This window comes from Echinops telfairi, unplaced genomic scaffold (genome assembly GCF_000313985.2).
Source record: "Echinops telfairi isolate 266 unplaced genomic scaffold, ASM31398v2 ScPeMD7_7457;HRSCAF=8495, whole genome shotgun sequence".
In the NCBI taxonomy this organism is placed as follows: Eukaryota; Metazoa; Chordata; class Mammalia; order Afrosoricida; family Tenrecidae; genus Echinops; species Echinops telfairi.
This window is the reverse complement of record NW_022111357.1, coordinates 32,803,649-32,818,294: the sequence shown is the minus strand read 5'-3', so window position 1 is coordinate 32,818,294 and position 14,646 is coordinate 32,803,649. Positions and strand designations below refer to the sequence as shown.

Below are 14,646 nucleotides of genomic sequence, written 5' to 3'. Positions count from 1 at the left end.
TCCTGAATGCAGGTCCTGAATGCAGATCCTGAATGCAGGTCCTGAATACAGATCCTGAATGCAGACGTGCAGCCTCTTGTTGCGAGGGGTTGTCAAGTTGGTCTCCACGGACTGTGACCCAGTGGACAGAACAGACCACTGCCCTGCAAGGCGCCATCCTCCCAACCGTTGGCCAGGTTTGGGCTCTTGATGCAGCCACCGTGTCCACTCATCTCACTGAGAATCTTCCTCTTTTTGACGACCCTCGACTTTACCGAGCATCCGGGCCTACTCCCAGGACGGGTCCCTCGGGATAATGTGTCCCAAGGATGGGAGACAGCGTCTTGCCAGCCTCACTCCCAAGGAGCATTCTGGATGCATTTGTGCATTCCTCTGGCCGTCCGTGGCTTATGCTAGCCTCCTAAACTGTGAGAAAGGGGCTTCTGTCTGTTAAAGCCAGCCCCTTGCCGCACTTCATAGTAGCACCAGGCAGGTCACTACAGACAGCCTAAATCGATGGTGCTGGGTCAAAGGACGGCTCAGTTAGGACTATGATCACCTAAGAACCAAACCAATGGTGCGCCAGGGCACCCCATTTGAGAGGTGGGAAAACCGAGGCTCATGCAGATTCACCGAGCTTGCAATAGAGGCAGGCACTGGGCAGAGAATTGTCGTTCAAAGCTTATCAGCAGGGATCGGGGGCCTACAGGAGACTGGTGGCTGACTGTCTGCAGGGAGGATGTCTGTAAGCATCTGACCTCCCCCCACACTTGGGGAGGGAGAGACAAGGGTGAGATGACCCCTTGGGTTTGTCTGACCTTTCCAATCGCTTTTTTCCCTCCCAACACCTGGATGTCTCCAATTACATTTTGTTAGCACGAGCCTGTGTTTTCTAGAGCCCTGATCACAGGAAAAGGGTTTTCTGTTTGCTGTATATTTTAAACCAAGTTCAGGGGAGGGCAGTGGGGACCAGCTGCAGGAAGACGCTGCCTTGCCACCTGGGACGGGTGCAGGGGTGCGAGCTCCAGGAGGCCGAGGGGCCCTGGGGTTGGGTTCCGCTTGACCTGGTCATTCTGAAATCAGGGCCCCTCCCGGGAAGCCGGCTGGGGCTACGAGGCAGGTTTGAGATGACTCACCGGCAGTTATTTCTCGCCGGCTCCCTTTCTCGGTCTGATTGGGCTGCTCTCAGGCTGAGCCTCCTTCGTGGTTGGAGCTAAGTAAGCAGCCTGGACCAGGGGCCTACCCACCCCTGGCCTCATCAGGAGCCCTCGGTCCCTCGGCCACAGCAGGCCTCAGAGGCCCCTGGGGTCACTGGAAGTTCCCCACGACTGTCCTCGGTGAGGTCTTCCCAGCAGCCCCTTGCTCGACTGGCTCTAGAGCAGAGGTTCTCAACCTTCCTCAGGCTACGACCCTTGCATCCAGCCCCTCCTGTGGTGGTGACCCCCAACCATAACATTCTTTTCGTTGCTACTCCATCACGGTCCTTTTGCTACTGTGATGACTTGGGCGACCCCTGTGAAAGGGTTGTTCGACCCCCAAAGGGATCCCGATCCACAGGTTGAGAACCGCTGTCTAGTCTTTTCTCCAGCTCTTCCGCTAGCCCTCAGCTCAAGGTTGCCTCCTCCGGGAAGTCCATGCTGATTGCTTAACCATGCTGCTGCCATCTGGTTGAGGGATCCTCAAGATGTGCTTCCGTATACATCTGTCCTTCTTGGCAACTCCATCCTTCCTGGGTCCCAGGCCAAACCCCGTGATGCCTCCCCTCCACATCCAGATCAGCAAGTTCTAGTTTCAGAATTCATTCAGACCTTGGCCCCTGCCCAGCTCTTCCACGGGTGCCTCTGGGGCCTCTCTCCTGGAAGCTGCAGGAGCCCCGTACCTGGCCACCCCACTTCTACCATCTCTCCCTCTTCCCCCAAACCTGCCATCAGAGGGAGCCCATCAAAGCCTAAGTAGGCCACGTCCCTCCTCTGCTCCAACCACCCCAGTGGCCTCAGGGTCACTCAGTCCTGACATGCCTACTGACATGCTTATGTCACAGTCCTGACATGCCTACTGACCATCTCAGCCCCAGCTTTTACCTCCTCCTCTCCGGAGCAGCACTGCTGAGCCCACACCCACCTCGCTGTGCCGGGGGCTGCCCCCACCTCCTGTATATCGGGTAGGGAGGCCAATTCACACCAGAATGAACGGATTTGATGCTGGGAAGCTGGGCATCTCCTCTCTAATCAGAGAGCTCCCTTCCGTCTCTGCTCGGCACAGGGGTGTCCTGTGTGACACCCGGTCACCCCTCTTCTATGACTGCCCCTGGGGCTTGGGAACCATTCCCTGAAACTGCAGCACAAAAGGGCTTCTTGTACACAAGCCCTGTGCTAACTCTGCCAGGTGAGCTGCTGGCCACAGGCCAGGGCCCTGTGAAGCTGACCGAGGTGTGACTCCACTGAGGTGTGACTCCACCGAGGTGTGAGTGAAGCTCAGGGTCACCTCCTGACCGCGTGTGTAAGTTGTGCTCATACGTCGGTGACCTGGACTTTGGCTCAACACTTTCCCAAGACACCGCATCGTGTTCTCACTTACGTTACTTACTGCCTGTCTGCCCCCTCCCCCCTCTGGGGGGGGGGGCGGTGGTGGTGGTGGGGGACTTCACAGGGCAGGGCTGCTAGGCTGTTTGCTGAGCTGCACATCCCAGGGCCTAGCACCCATAGGCGTGTCGTAAGTGCTTGCCGGGTGAATGAACCACAGCGCTGCAATTCCTCCCTAAGCAAGTGGAAGTGTCCCTGTCACCCAGTCTCGTGACTGCAGGTCTGCTCGATGGCGCAGCAAAGGTTGGTTCCATGCAGGCGCCCAGTCCCACAGGGCACCCAGCTCGCCTTCCTGTGACCTCACTGGTCTGGAGACCTTGGGTCTGGTCCCCTGAGCAGCAGGTGAGGCCGTAGCAGTAGCTGTCCACTTGGACCAGCAGTGTTGGCTACGTGGAAGGCTCTGGTTCAGAAAGGCTCTGTCTCTGGTTTAGGCCAAGTTGGGGGGGTGACGTCTCTCGTTGTTCCCAAGCATGAAGGGGGAGGGATGCCAGTACTTAGGCCCCAGAAGTGGGCTTGGGCAGAGAACATCCCATTTCTGATTCTTGCCACAGTCTTTACTTTTCCAAGACTGTTTGGGGGGCAGACAGCCTGGACCGTTTCCCGGGTGGGTGGACAAATCATCCTGGGTATTTGGGGTGGCAGGTGCTGAGACTGGGAGGTGTGTGTGTGCTTGCACAGGTGTGTGTATGTGCATGTGTATGCATGTCCTTGTGGACCTATGGGTGTGGATGTGCTTGTAGGGGCATGTCATTAGTCAGCTGACTGCTCCCCGGACCACTGATATTTTATCAGTCTCTGTAGTCACAGCCAAGTAGCCCCTCTGCCCACACCCTCCCTCATTCACCCCACCTGCCCTGAATCTGTGACCCTAGAGTAGCCGTGTCTGCAGGGAGCTGAGTGGCTGGCCCTGCACTAACTTGCTGCCTGACTTTGGCCCCAGGTCAGAGGAAGGCGGCAATGCAAATCCCTGGAGCAGGGACTGTCCAGTGGAGGCTGGAACTCACTCTCGGAGCTCCCCTCCGCTCCCCCCCTCTGGGACACCAGAGCAAACCAGAGGTTCGTGCTGGAAATGCTTCCCCAGGTCGCCTCTGCTGGGCTCCAGGGCTGCTGGGCTTGAACACCTGATCTCGGATGCCCAGGTGAGAGGGAAACAAGAGGCTCTACCTGGGCCCCGGGTCTCCTCCCGGTAGGATGGAGACAGGGGTGGGGGTGAGAGCGACCTCGCTCACAGGGCCACTGAGATAGTGCTAATGTTGGACCTAGCAGAGGGTTGTGTTAGATCATGTCAGGTATTAATCATACCTCGCTGGACCTAGCAGAGGGTCGTGTTAAATCACGTCAGGTATTAATCATACCTCGCTGTGGCCTTGGGGGAAATGTCAGAGTCTTTCTCAGAGGTGACAACAGTCTGAGTGGGGGCCACACCTCAGCATCCCAGAGCCCAGGCTGTCCGCGCCAGGGGAGCCCCAGGCCAGGCCACAGTCCTCCCTGCTTGTGCGGAAGGAGCGAAGGCCCCAGTGTGGGCTGGCTGACCCTTGTCCTTCGGAGCCCAGGGACTGATGGGGGAAAGCCCGGAGGGCGTGTCCGGTGAACCCCACACACCGTGGAGCAGCTGCCAGGAACAGGCGTCGGGAGCTCAGCCCCCTGTGCAGTGTCCAGGGTGGCAGGCGGTGTGGGACGCCAGCTTGGCTCCGACAGCTCTGTTCCGGTTTTCGCTTTCGGAGCCACGTCTAAACTCCTGCTCTGCGCCCCTGGGGGCACAGAGGGGACAGGTCCGATGTCTGCCATTTGCTGTCTGTCCTTGGTCGTCTGGTGAGCAGAGCGGCCAAGACAGACACGGTTCCAGCTCCGGGGAGCTTCATCCTGGTGGGGACAGGCAGCCGTTTCTGATGGCAGAGTGGCCCTCAAAGGGGAGGAGCAGGCTGAGGTAACAGAGCGGCAGTGTGAGTTTTGCGGGGAGGGAGGGCAGTCAGGGAAGGCCTCTTTGAGGTTTCGTCTGAGCCTAGACTTGCAGGGTAGGAAGGAAGGCCAATAAAAACAAAATCATTCACAGCTTTATTGAGGTCTCACTGGTACATAGGAAATCTTGCATATTTAAAGTATACAATTTGATAAGTTTTGACCTATGTACAACCACCACCACAGCCAAGGGAATGGATATATGCCTCCCCCAAAAGTTCCCCAGAGGGGCATCGTGGTGAGGAGTTGAGGGGACAGGCTTTTAGGCAAAGGAACCCACAAGTGCAAAGGCCCTGGGGCAGAACAAGCCTGGAGGCTCCAGGAGCAGAGTTGGGACTGCGACAGGGGACGCTTGTTGGGGTGGGCTTATTGGCTTAGGTGAGGGGCTCACATCTGGCTCTAAGAGCTCTGCAACTTCCTCACTGACCATCAAGTGAGCGGGGGACCCCACCTGGCTTCTAGAACCTTCTGGCCTTGTTCTCTGGCAAGGTTCTTCTGGGAAAGCAGCCTGATGGGGCCGTGGGAAACGTCAGTGACTCACTAACTAGTTTCCTCCAGAAATGATTGACATTTTCACTGGGCTGCGGTGCCTTGACCAAAGGAGTGACTCATGGTAGGATTTCAGGTAGAAAGCAGGCCCATCTGTGGAGCTTGATCAAGCCTTGTCTGAATTCCATGTTCTCAGCTTTTCCAGGATCCTGAGCCAGGATTTGAAGACCTCTAGGGCTTGTGTGAGATTAGTGACGATCCTAGTCGTCAGAGATCCAGCCCCTTGAGGTGGAAGGACATTGCCAACAAGAAGGGCAAGAGCAGTCCCCTGAGAGCAAGCCCCTTTATAGCTGACAGCTCTGTGGGGCCAAGAGCAGGTCTTGGTACGGGGTGGTGGGGGCTCTGAGTCAACGGGACCATAGGGTTGGGGGGCGCAGGTTACAGTAAGGGTAAACATCACTTTAGGAGGGAAGAAGCCTACCCCAGCATCATGGGCCTCACGGACTGAACTGTGGCTCTAGAAGTTACCGAGTGGCTTGGGCAGACACTTCTCAGCGCATCATTTTTCCTATGAATCTTCAAAATACGATGGTCAGTTTGCAGGGCTAGTGTGAGGATCCAATGAAATCATGCAAGAAAAAGGCCAAGACTAGGGCCAGGCACCTTTTCTTCGTTTATTTTGCAATTGAGGTTACCCAACTACCTGAGATAGCCACTGAGCGAGCGAGCGAGACGGTTGCTCTGCCTCCCCTGACAGCACTCTTTACTTCTCAGCTGGGTTTGAGAATTACAGCGGCCATTGCAGTGGTCACACAGGGTTCACAGATGATACTCCGGCTTATGGGGTTCACTGGGAAAGTGAATAGGTGAGAAATGGGCAGGAGACAGCTGTTCAGTCAAGACAGCTTCTTCTCTGCTGTGCTCATAGGCAGGTTGGTTACTCTGTGAGTCTCAGCCTGGCCTCTGACCTGCTGAGCCAACCTTACAAAGCTCTTTGAGGTACCCCCATAGATGCCCAGAGGGCATGCTTCTGGAGGTATCCCCATAGATGCCCAGAGGGCATGCTTCTACACCACAAGTCTCAGTTTGGTGGCACTCGGCCCCAGCTCGGTGAGCTAGCCAACTTAGCTCCCTCAATTAAGTGCCCAGAGGCACCCTACTCCACAAGTCAGCCTTCTGCCCCAAGGCTCTCAGCTTCACTTGCTCCAGGGGCTGGGGCGTTCATGGCTCTGGCTTTCTCCCGCTCTGGCTCCTGGTTCTGCTGCGGCTACACCTCCGTGCTCCTGTGGCCTCCGAGCTGTTTTCTGGATCAGGGGCGATCAGGGTTTGGGGTCTGAAGGTCCAAAGGCCACCCTCCCTCTTGGCTCTTCTCTCTTACTGGAAGTGAAACCACCCTTCCTGCTTCTTCAATGGCTCCTTTTATGCTCGGCAAGGTGGCAATCACAAGGAAGGCCGTTAGGAATCACTCAGCCGAATCATGTCATCCAATCACTATCTACCTGCCCCCCCCCGCCCCGCAACAACTCCCCCTGCCTGCTTTCCCTGCACCCTTAGAAAAAAAGGTCCTTTGATGGGAGTGACAAAGGCTTGGGTTGGGGCAAAAAAAGAAAAGCCAACCTCACTGCTCATGCAACATTAGAGGACAAGATCGAACGGTCCTGTGGGTTTCCAAGACTGTAACTCTATGGGAGACAAAGTCCCATCTTTCTTCTGGGCAGGAAGAGACATATTCAATCCTTCGATGCATGGCGTCAGTGAAAGCCCTGCCTGCCCTGACGGAGTCTTACTGCCCTCGGTGGTTTCCCTCTGTCGAATGGGGCGGTGCTCTGTGGGTGGGCTCATCGGGCTGCACAGCACCGAAGGGAAGGAATTATACTCTCCTTCCTCAGAGACCACCCTTCCTGCCTCTGTGGGCATCCAGGTCCTCCCTCTGTGGATCTGACCGGGGCTGGGCATCTCAGGCCTGGGGACGCCGCTCCCCTGGTCTTCCCCTCTCACTGAGGGATATCACCAGCACTTGGTTCTATTTCTTTCTTGTCTCCAGGGCCTTGGTGGGTCCCATGACTAACTAATATTGGAAGAGCTGCGTTTCCTGAGTGCCTAGATGAGCCATTTCCATTCATAGCAGCCTCTTGAGCAGGATGATCAGGGACATCCTCGATGGGGAGTCACAGCCCACAGGGTCCTCCTCGCCACACTGTGGGCCAGGGCTGAAGCTCTGCCCTGCCTGGTCTTGGCTTCCTCATCCATCTCTCTGGGAGGGAGAAGGAAATACTGGAAAATCTGGGAAGCACAGCAGAAGTGCCTCCCACCCGCTAGTCCCAGGAGCTCATGAGAGGCACCAGCCAGGAGGCCCTGACAAAGGCTGGCCCAGGACATGGATGCCCGTTCCCGGGGCTCAGACCAAGAAGGCAGGGCCTCTTCAGGGTGCTGTGCACATTCTCTGTATCCTCCTCACTACAGTACTTTGCAGTGGACAGGATCATTCTTATGAAAAACTGGGGCGCGGAGAAGGTAAGTAACGAGTCGAAACCCACACAGCCAGGAAGTGCAGTGCAGAGACAGGATTGGGCCCAGGTTGTCTGGCTGTGGGCCAGCCCAGAAGAATAGAGCTACAGAGTCTCGTAGGAGGCTCCAGGCCTCTGTTTTCTGACGCCTCAGGATAAGGCGCGTCCTGAGCAGATCACGACTCTGAGCTTCCCCCTGGCCCCCACCTCCTATTTCACAGATCCAGAGGGGAGAGGTGACACAGCCCTCGGTGGCCGATAGCGGAGGTGCTGTCCACTTAAGTCTCGCCAGCGCTGAGTCCCTTGGATCCTGGACCCGGAGAGGCAGGATCTGCGAGGGCTTGAGTTAGAAGCAGTCCCACTCACTGAGCCCACCTTCAATCCAGGGTGAGCCAGAGAGTCCCCCCTGGCCCCCACTGCAAGAAGAGAGTCCTCCTTCCACCCAGCCCCCAAGAAAGGGACGCGGTGTCAGAGACACAGAAAGGACCAGGCTGTCCTGGACTTCCAGTCTCCTGCCTGCCTGCCTGCTGCAGGAAGGACTCCTTGATGGACTGAGGGTCGCTTGGGGCCATGGGAAGTTGGTCAGGTCCCTGAATTTCCTGAGGCGCGCCTGGCAGCCTGCGTCATGCTCCGTATCACTCGGTGACACCAGCCTCTGATTTCATTTGGAGGGCTTCCTGTGGCCTCACCTCCCTCCCAGGAGGCGGCGGGGCAGTTTGTGTGTCCAGTGCCGCTCCAGGCTGCCTGTCTCCAGCAGCCCGCGGCTGAGGCTCCCACAGCTGCTCTCAGGTTCTGGGAGGGGGCCTTCGGTCCCCTGTGATCCCACAACAGAGCCAGCTACAGCGTCTCACAGGGCGCCCAGGGACTTCCCCTCTGCGTTTCAAAGCACTTTCACATGCGTCAGGGGGGGGGTCACAAACCACCTGAAACCTGCAGACGGTGCCGAGTCAGCCGAGCCCAGGTCTGCTCCATGTCGGCATCTGTGAACCAGCAGACCTTCTCAGTTCGGTCCCTTGTGGCCCTGCTCTTCGGTGGCTGCCATTCCACAGAAGAGGTCAAATGCCTCAGGGGGCCCAGCCAAGTCCCTGGCCTCTGCACATGCCCTTCTTCCTGTTGGTCTGTCCTTTGTCCACAGCCATGGCCCAAGCACGGTGCCGGGCATGCAGGGGGCAAGGGCAGACACATGCACAGCCCATCCCGCTTGTCCCAGGGTTTCCTGGGGGCAGGAGGATGCAGGAACCAGGTCATCACCATCATGACAGGGCTGAGCTCAGTTCCAGAAGTGAGGCACAGACAATGGCAAAACACACCTGTCTAGCTGGGAAATGGCTGGGCTTCGGGAGGAGGGCAATTGCCAAGCAAGTGGTTCAGAGGAGCCGGCCTGGGGACAGGCTGTGACAGAACTGGGGGTCTGAGATAGTTAAGGTTTATTGTGCCAACCTGGCTGATAAACACATGTGGGGCTAATTGAAGGATGGAGAGATAAATGGCTCGGTGAGCCTCGCCTTTCTTGCTTTGTGATGGTCGGACCAGGATGCACCTGCCTTAGCCAGTTCCCTGTTTCAGCTGGTAAGGCTGACTTCCTGTAAGACATCCCCGAGGAGAAGCCCCATGGACCTACCCCGATGCAACCCTGGGTGCTGGAGCAGCCGTGTGGAGACGCAGTGCCAGCACTGAGACGCTCACACGTGTACTGATTCGGCGTTCCTCCTGCAGTCGGCATCATTGCGTGTGTTTCGTGAGATGGAGGAGGACTTTGTAGGTCAGTGTGAGACATATGGGCTAATGTTGAACTTATGGGCTTGGACAGCACTGGGTTGGGATGCTTCCTTTTTTTTTTTTAATCGTTTTATTAGGGGCTCATACAATTCTTACCACAATCCACACATATATCAATTGTGTAAACCACATTTGTGCATTCATTGCCCTCATAAGGGATGCTTTCTTAATGTACACTTACCCTTTATATAAAACTCTCTCTCATACATATGAGTTCCTGTGGGTTTGTTTCCTGAGTCTACTAAGACTGGGCAGGGAAGTGTGGACACTGGGAGGGCTGAGAGAGGGGTCCCTGGGTGGTGCACGCAATGAAGGGTTCGGTGATGAGCCAGAAGGGTGGAAGTTCAAATTCACACAGAGGTGTTGCAGAAGACAGACCGGAAGAGCTCCTTCTGAAAGACCCCAGCCATTGAAAACCTACAGAGCACAGCCCTGCTCTGATACATGTGGGGGTGTGTTGGGGTGTGTGGGTGGGGGTGGTGGTGGTGGTGCCACGGGTCGGAACTGACTTGATGTCGCTGTTTTGTGTGTTCACTTTTGCAGGGAGAAGGGAGAAGCTAACAGCCGGACTAGAGAAGTTGACCCGAGCCTGGCTGTGGAGGGTCTTAAGCATCATCAGATTTGGTGGCCATGGTCAGGTGCCTTCACCGCTCTGCACCTCACCTATGGAATGGGTGTAAAAATAAGATCTGCGTCAGGGAGCTTCCACGAGAAATCAAGGAATCCACGTCTGAGACTCTTGGTACACTCAAAGGTAGTGATAGTATCACTGTGAAGTAAATCCTATTTTCTGTCCCGTGCATTAGAAGGGTACGGCTAGGAGCCCATGGGAGGGACGAGCTGAGGGACAGGTGGGTTTCCACACAGTCTCTATAATGATCATGCTTGATTGTGGTAAATATATATGTACCCAAACAGCCATTTCAACATGTTTCCATGTGAAATTCACTATGTGACATCAAATCCATGAAATCCCATGTGACGTCATGTTGATCATGTACTCAGCCGCCAGCAGTGTTCATTTCTGAATTTTCTATCAGCACAGGGAGCTGTACGTTCGGCTGATAGCCACACGGGCAGCAGGTGGAGTCCACGGGCGAAGGATGAGGCTTTCTGCTTCCATGAAGATGTAGAACTTCAGCCACCATGGAGGCGGTGCTACCCGTTCCTGGAGGGTCACCAGGAGTCAGAATAGACTCGGTGGCAGGGCGTTTGGTTGGGTTTTCAGCAAAAACTCGGGGCCCTAAGAGTTTCCCTTTCACCTTGGCCTGGTAGCCACTGATCACACACGACTCACCTATTTCAGAAATTTCACATCCATGGGATATCCGTCCCTGTGTGACGCCGAATGGTGGTGCCGAGGTCCATCCGTGCTGTAGCGTGTGTCAGGACTGCAGGATGTGCAAGTAGCACCGATTCCGTGTCCAGTCTTTTGTGGGGGTGGGGGTGGGGTGTTTTTCAGCTATTTGTACCTTTTGTTATATGGACAGTGTTGGTATTGGTATTTTGGATTTATAGTTTGTTTGTGTTGATATTTTTCTTTTAAACCATTTTATTTGAGGCTCTTACAGCTCTTATAACATTCCATGCATCAATTGTATCAAACATATTTGTACATAAGTTGCCATCATCATTTTCTAAACATTTTGTTTCTATTTGAGCCCTTGGTAACAGCTCTTTTTTCCCTCCCTCCCTCATGACTCCTTGATAAATTATTGTTATTTTCACATCTTACACTGACCACTGTTTCCCTTCCCCCACATTTCGGTTGCTTGTCCCCCCTCGGGGGTGTGGGGTGGGGTATATTTTTCTTTTTCTGGTTCAACAATTTCATTTTTTTGGTTTAATTATTTCTAGTCTTCCCCTGGTCCACCACCCCCACCCCCTACTCCTGAATGAAATTACTGGGCTACAAGTCATAAACATTTTAATGGTTGCTTTTTCTAAGAATTGACATACTGCTTTCTGAAAAGAGCTTAAATTTACCAGCAGAGTATGATTGGGCATTCCAGTTTCACAACTTTGGGGGCTGTATTTTACTGAAATAATTTTTTTTTTTCTAAAGGAGAGACAGACAGAGAAATAATTAGATCTAAAAAGTTACTTTAATCTGAAGATTGCTTGACTTTGCATCTTGTTGATTGCTAGAAAGCTTGAACTTTTGAACATTGTAAATGGTTTTTAGTTGCATCTTGATATTGTTTAGTTGTGTGTGTGTTTAATAAGCAACTGGTTGTTAAAAACACCAGCTCTTTTACATAGAAACCTCTGGATTGGGAAGCCAGTGTCCAGCGTTTCTCCTGCCTCGGCCAGGCTTTGTGACTATCCCAGGCAGGCCGTAAGAGTAAATCTCCCATTTAACATAGTCCCTGCTCAGACTTCTCAGGACACTGAGCCTGGGGAAGTAGATCTCCTTGTAAGGAGAGCCTGGAAGTGGATCTCCTTGGAAGGAGCCTTAATAGGCAACATTGCCACATAGGATGCAGGAACTCCTTGTGGGTTGATCAGGAGTTGAGCTTTTGATGGGAAGGTCTGGCTAGAGGTGACCTCTCACCCCTACTCCCACCCCCACCCCCACCCCCAGAAAATATGGGCACGGCCAGATGCTGAACTGGTTCAAAGCCTAAAGGTCCTAGGGTCATCCTAACCAGAAGTGGATGGGATGAGAAGGCACTGGGAGGGGCCATCACCACCACCACCCCCTTCCTGGAGACGGTAATCAGAAAGAAGCTTGCAAGGAACCAGGAGGGTGGGATGGAATGGACAACTGCCTCCTTTGCTTCTGTTTGGAAACTTTGGTGCATGGCGTTGCTGCTGGGAGACACACAGCAAAACGCACCCCGTCCATCCGTCTCTGCATGAGCGGTTCGAGCCTGCCGTGTGTCCTTGATTGTACAGCCAGCAAGCATGCCGGCCTGCTCTGGACACCCCCCACCCCCATCCCCCACACTGACCACACCCTCTGCTCCACGTTTTCCAGCTAACCTTTTGAGTTGGTGTCTTTAATTTGATCTCAGATAGGGAATTCTTTAAAAAGCTTAAGGCACAAGGCGGACCTTCAGGCCTTTTTCTTTTTAACTCCGTTAGGCAAAACTGCTGTTTGGTTTTCAGAAGGCACGTGGTGGGGTGGTGGTGGAGATTTTTGGTTTAAAGGTTGCTTCCGCGCTCTCCTTTTAGAGATTCACCAGCCTCCACGGTCCCAGAAAGTCTGGGGTCGTGATCAATTGAAAACCTGTCCTGCATTCCGCCCCGCCCCACCTTTGGATCAGGAACTTCATTCACAAAGTGCGCCGGGGTTCCACGAGCAACTCCCATCCCCAGCGGGCTCTGAGCTCCAGGGAGCGCAGGTGGACGCAGCGTGTCCCCCAGTCTCTCGGTGGCTCGAGAGTGCCCAGCGCTCCACCGGCCACAGGCGGCGGTTTCTGAATCTGCTAACTCCAGTCGATCCAGGGGGAAGGTCAGGAATCTGCTCAGGTCCTGTCTTTCCGTGGGGGTGGGGCTGGGGTGGAGACTTTGCGGTCCATTGGGGTTTCCTGGTCTCCTTTGAGCTGCCCCCTGTCTGCGTGCTGGGCTGCGTCTCACCCCAGCTGGGCTATTCAGAGCACGATAGTCATCTCGGCACGTTTTTTCATCCTCCTCCCCCTCCCCCCGCCCTAGTTGCTATTAGTAGGGTTCCTGGAAGCCTCTGGGGTACCCAATGAACCCCGGGGGGTGGGGGAAGCAAGAGCTGAGGCCAAACCCTCCGGGAAGGCAGGCGCAGTCACTTTGAAGGGACTCCATTTGCTACGTGCGCTCGGTGCCCAGCGCGGCGAGGGCGCCGGTTCCGCGGAGACCGCTCGGCTGCGCAGCGCGCCTCTGAGCTCCCGGGAGCGCACGTGGGCGCCCGCGGTCCCCAGGCTCCGGGCGAGGGCACTCGGCTGAGCCCGGCGCTGCCCCGGCGCACGATGCGCGCCCTCTGTGTAGCGCTGGGACTGCTGCTGCTCCTCGGGGCGCTCCGAGCCGTCCCGCAGGTAAGGGACGACTGGAGCCCGGGCAGGGGCAGCTCCGGCCACGCGGAGCCACCGCCTTCCTGCCCTTTACCCTGAGCCCCGAACAAGACTGGGTGCAGAGGGGACAGGGATGCTCCTCATCCCACCATCCCCTCCCAACTGGAGTGAGTGGGCATAGGTGACAAGAGTGTGGGGGCGGGGATGGAATCTACAAATTTCCGCAGATGGGGGTGTTGGCTGATGGGCTAGTGGGGCTCCCCCTCCCTGCCGTTGGGGCCGTGGGACCCATTCACCCATTCACCCATTCAACAAGAACTGAGCTGGGGCACGCAGGGCACTGCCGCCCCACGGAGGCTTCATCTCAGGTCAGGTCCCCCGGAGGTGTCTGAGGGGGAGGGGGGGCTGGTGGGAATGGGGACAGGCAGGTGGGGCCTCCCTGGGTCAGCAGAGGTTGGTGCCTGGGCTTTGTGTCTCTGTGTGACTGTCCCTCTTGTCCCTCCTGTGGGGGGAGGGCTGGAGGAGGGTGAGGGGAGAGCATCTATGGGAAGGAGGGGCATAGGTGCTGGAAGAGCCAGCTTGGGACGCCCCCACCCCCACCCCCACATGCACGCATGATTGCAACTGACCTATTGAGCGTTCTGTGTCCTGGAAAAGGTGAGAGATGATGCTGATGTCACTGACGTCTTGTGGGAAGGAAGCCCCAAGGTGGTGGGGTAGGGTGGGCACCCTGTTTGGGACTGCTTTCGGACAAAAATGAGCACTGGGTTTGGGGGGCGTAGACCTGAAGTAAGCACAGAGGCACAGATGACAGACAAGGTCTATTGAGTCCTGACTGAGCCCAGTTTCTGAAGGGCAGAGAGATGTCCGTGCAAATACATAGAACTCTCCTAGATGCTATTCTACATTGGGCTTCTTCATTGGGCATCTACAATATTTATATTGTTTATAATGCCTTAGAGAACTTCCCAGGCTGATGTTTACAAATCCCTCACTTACCTTTTAAAATGCTGGATGGTACTTCACCAAATGGGTGCTCCGTTGCCAGTTGATTGACGTCCCCACTGGCTGGTTGGATCATAAAGTTCCTGCCTTTTTCCCTTATAGCTAGCCTTATATGGATGCTCTGGGACCCTGTGTGACTCTCTCCCAGGGAAGAAGCCGAGGCGTGGAACAGAAAGGTTGCAGGGTAACCCTGGTCCACCACCCCCACCCCCTACTCCTGAATGAAATTACTGGGCTACAAGCCATAAACATTTTAATGGTTGCCTTTTCTAAGAATTGACATACTGCTTTCTGAAAAGAGCTTAAATTTACCAGCAGAGTATGATTGGGCATTCCAGTTTCACAACTTTGGGGGCTGTA

At 55.2% G+C, this 14,646-nt stretch overlaps 1 protein-coding gene across 1 annotated transcript in view; it reads left to right on the top strand.

The window, feature by feature from the left end:
- The first annotated feature begins 6,033 nt into the window (after window positions 1–6,033).
- The window catches only part of TNFRSF8 (TNF receptor superfamily member 8), a 92,157-nt gene continuing 83,544 nt past the window's right edge, over window positions 6,034–14,646 (top strand). Inside the window, exons 1-4 of the mRNA XM_045299197.1 lie at window positions 6,034–6,045; window positions 7,473–7,523; window positions 7,738–7,783; window positions 13,100–13,305. Coding sequence (XP_045155132.1) covers window positions 6,034–6,045; window positions 7,473–7,523; window positions 7,738–7,783; window positions 13,100–13,305 — 315 coding nt within the window. The remainder of the gene's footprint in view (window positions 6,046–7,472; window positions 7,524–7,737; window positions 7,784–13,099; window positions 13,306–14,646) is intronic.